This window comes from Pimephales promelas, chromosome 2, assembly GCF_988280905.1.
Source record: "Pimephales promelas chromosome 2, fPimPro1.hap1.1, whole genome shotgun sequence".
Classification (NCBI taxonomy): Eukaryota; Metazoa; Chordata; class Actinopteri; order Cypriniformes; family Leuciscidae; genus Pimephales; species Pimephales promelas.
In genome coordinates, this window is record NC_142770.1 from 217,501 (window position 1) to 219,904 (window position 2,404).

At 44.8% G+C, this 2,404-nt stretch overlaps 1 protein-coding gene across 1 annotated transcript in view; it reads left to right on the forward strand.

The window, feature by feature from the left end:
- The window catches only part of sdhb (succinate dehydrogenase complex, subunit B, iron sulfur (Ip)), a 3,485-nt gene extending 1,637 nt beyond the window's left edge, over positions 1 to 1,848 (forward strand). The window contains exons 4-8 of the mRNA XM_039682536.2: positions 220 to 356; positions 435 to 551; positions 638 to 739; positions 1,323 to 1,445; positions 1,537 to 1,848. Coding sequence (XP_039538470.2) covers positions 220 to 356; positions 435 to 551; positions 638 to 739; positions 1,323 to 1,445; positions 1,537 to 1,617 — 560 coding nt within the window. The 3' untranslated portion in view covers positions 1,618 to 1,848. The remainder of the gene's footprint in view (positions 1 to 219; positions 357 to 434; positions 552 to 637; positions 740 to 1,322; positions 1,446 to 1,536) is intronic.
- Positions 1,849 to 2,404: the final 556 nt, after the last annotated feature.

Sequence of the window (2,404 nt, forward strand, 5' to 3'; positions counted from 1 at the left end):
TGTGATCCGGTCTGATCCGGTTGTGATCCGGTCTGATCCGTTTGTGATCCGTTTGTGATCCGGTCTGATCCGGTTGTGATCCGGTCTGATCCGGTTGTGATCCGTTTGTGATCCGGTCTGATCCGGTTGTGATCCGATCTGATCCGGTTGTGATCCGTTTGTGATCCAGTTGTGATCCGGTCTGAACCGGTTGTGATCCGTTTGTGATCCGTTGTACAGGAATCTGTGGATCTTGCGCTATGAACATCAACGGTGGAAACACGTTAGCATGTCTAAACAAGATCGACACGAACACCAGCAAAGTGACAAAGATCTACCCACTGCCACACATGTACGTGGTGAAGGACCTGGTGCCGGTGAGTGTGTGTGTGAGAGGTGTGTGTGTGTGAGATGTGTGTGTGTGAGAGTGTGTGAACGCTGTCTGTCTCCTGCAGGACATGAGCAACTTCTACGCTCAGTATAAATCCATCGAGCCGTACCTGAAGAAGAAGGACGAGTCCAGAGAGGGGAAAGAGCAGTACCTGCAGAGTGTGGAGGACCGAGAGAAGCTGGTACACACACACACACACACACAGTTTCTCTCTTTCACACACACTCACTCACTCACGTGTCTGTGGTCTCACTGTGTGTGTGTCAGGACGGCCTGTACGAGTGTATCCTGTGTGCGTGCTGCAGCACCAGCTGTCCCAGTTACTGGTGGAACGGAGACAAGTATCTGGGCCCGGCCGTCCTCATGCAGGTCAGTGCAAACACACACACACACACACACACACATCATGCCGGTCAGAACCAAGCCAATTAAACATTATTTTAATCTTTATCTTTGTTACATGTGTAAGCAGAACCTGCCCATCTCTCTCTCTCTCTCTCTCTCTCTCTCTCTCAACCCTGAGTGTGTTATCCTGCAGTTCCTCCTCTGGCCACTAGGGGCGCTGCAGGAGAGACTCACTCCCATAGAGCCGCATGTTAAACTGCCCAACAAAGGAGTAGTCCACTTTTAAAAAAACTTTAGCTGATAATTTACTCACCCCCGTGTCATCCAAGATATCCATGTCTTTCTTTCTTCAGTTTAAAAGAAATTAAGGTTTTTGATGGAAACATTCCAGGATTTTCTCCATATAATGGACTTCAATGGGGTCCAAACGGTTTAAGGTCCAAAAGACAGTTTCAGTGCAGCTTCAAAGGGGTTTAAACGACACCAGACGATGAATAAGGGTCTTTTCAAGGTCGTTGGTGATGTCAGAAACACCAGCGATTTGAGACTGTCTTTGGTTCACGGCAGTTTTAAGACGTTGAAACGTTGCTTTGCTCGTGTGTTTCAGGCGTACCGCTGGATGATCGACTCGCGTGACGACTTCACTGAGGAGAGGCTCTCTAAACTGCAGGACCCGTTCTCTCTGTACCGCTGTCACACCATCATGAACTGCACCAAAACCTGCCCGAAGGTGAACCACACCGACCTCCGACCTCCAGTGTGCGCTCGCTCCATGTGTTCTGATGCTTCGTGTGTTCTGATACTCGTTTCTCGTCCCGCAGGGTTTGAATCCAGGCAAAGCCATCGGTGAGATCAAGAAGATGATGGCCACGTACAAGGAGAAGAAAACGGCATCAGCGTAAAACACTGAAGATGTTCAAAGACCAGCTCACACACACACACACACACACACACACACACACACACCTAGACTGGACAAAGATAATGTGATCTGAACTATCCTTGCTGTTCATCACTCCATAAACACTACTATACACTTGTGTGTTTAAGATCTTTGACTCGTTTTATCTGGAGATCTCTCTGTATATTAAATAAATACATGCTTGAAGTTGAAATAAATACATTGAAGTGTTTGATAGACGTTTTTCTCAGATTTGAAGTCGCCTCTTGTTCAAATAATGAAGTGTTGATGAATTCTGAAATAACAAATGGAAGTTTTGAGCTGCTTCTTATTCTAATTTACAGCTTTTAACTTAAACGTTGATTTATTTATAAAGCACATTTAATAACAAAGTTCTTCATAGTTAATTAAAACACATATATATAAAAAGATGTACTGTGCCTAGACGATTGAAGTTAAGGGAATCTTTTTTACTGTATAGAACAACAAATAAAATACATTTTAAAACACAGCGAAGATAAAATGAAAGAATGTTGTTCATGTTCACCCTCGCGAGGGCGATGAAGATCACGTGATGAGCCAACCGTCGATACACAACGAAAATAAGTGATTTAAACACGAGCTAACAAGCAGACATTAATATATAAGAGTTATATATTGCGTATTAGTTTTATGAAGATATATTTAGCGTTATATTCACGGTTTTAGATGAGGTAATATGCAGTTTCACATTCCTGTCAGCGAGACTCGGGCGCGGGGCGGGGCTTATCGCGATGGGCGGGGCTTCG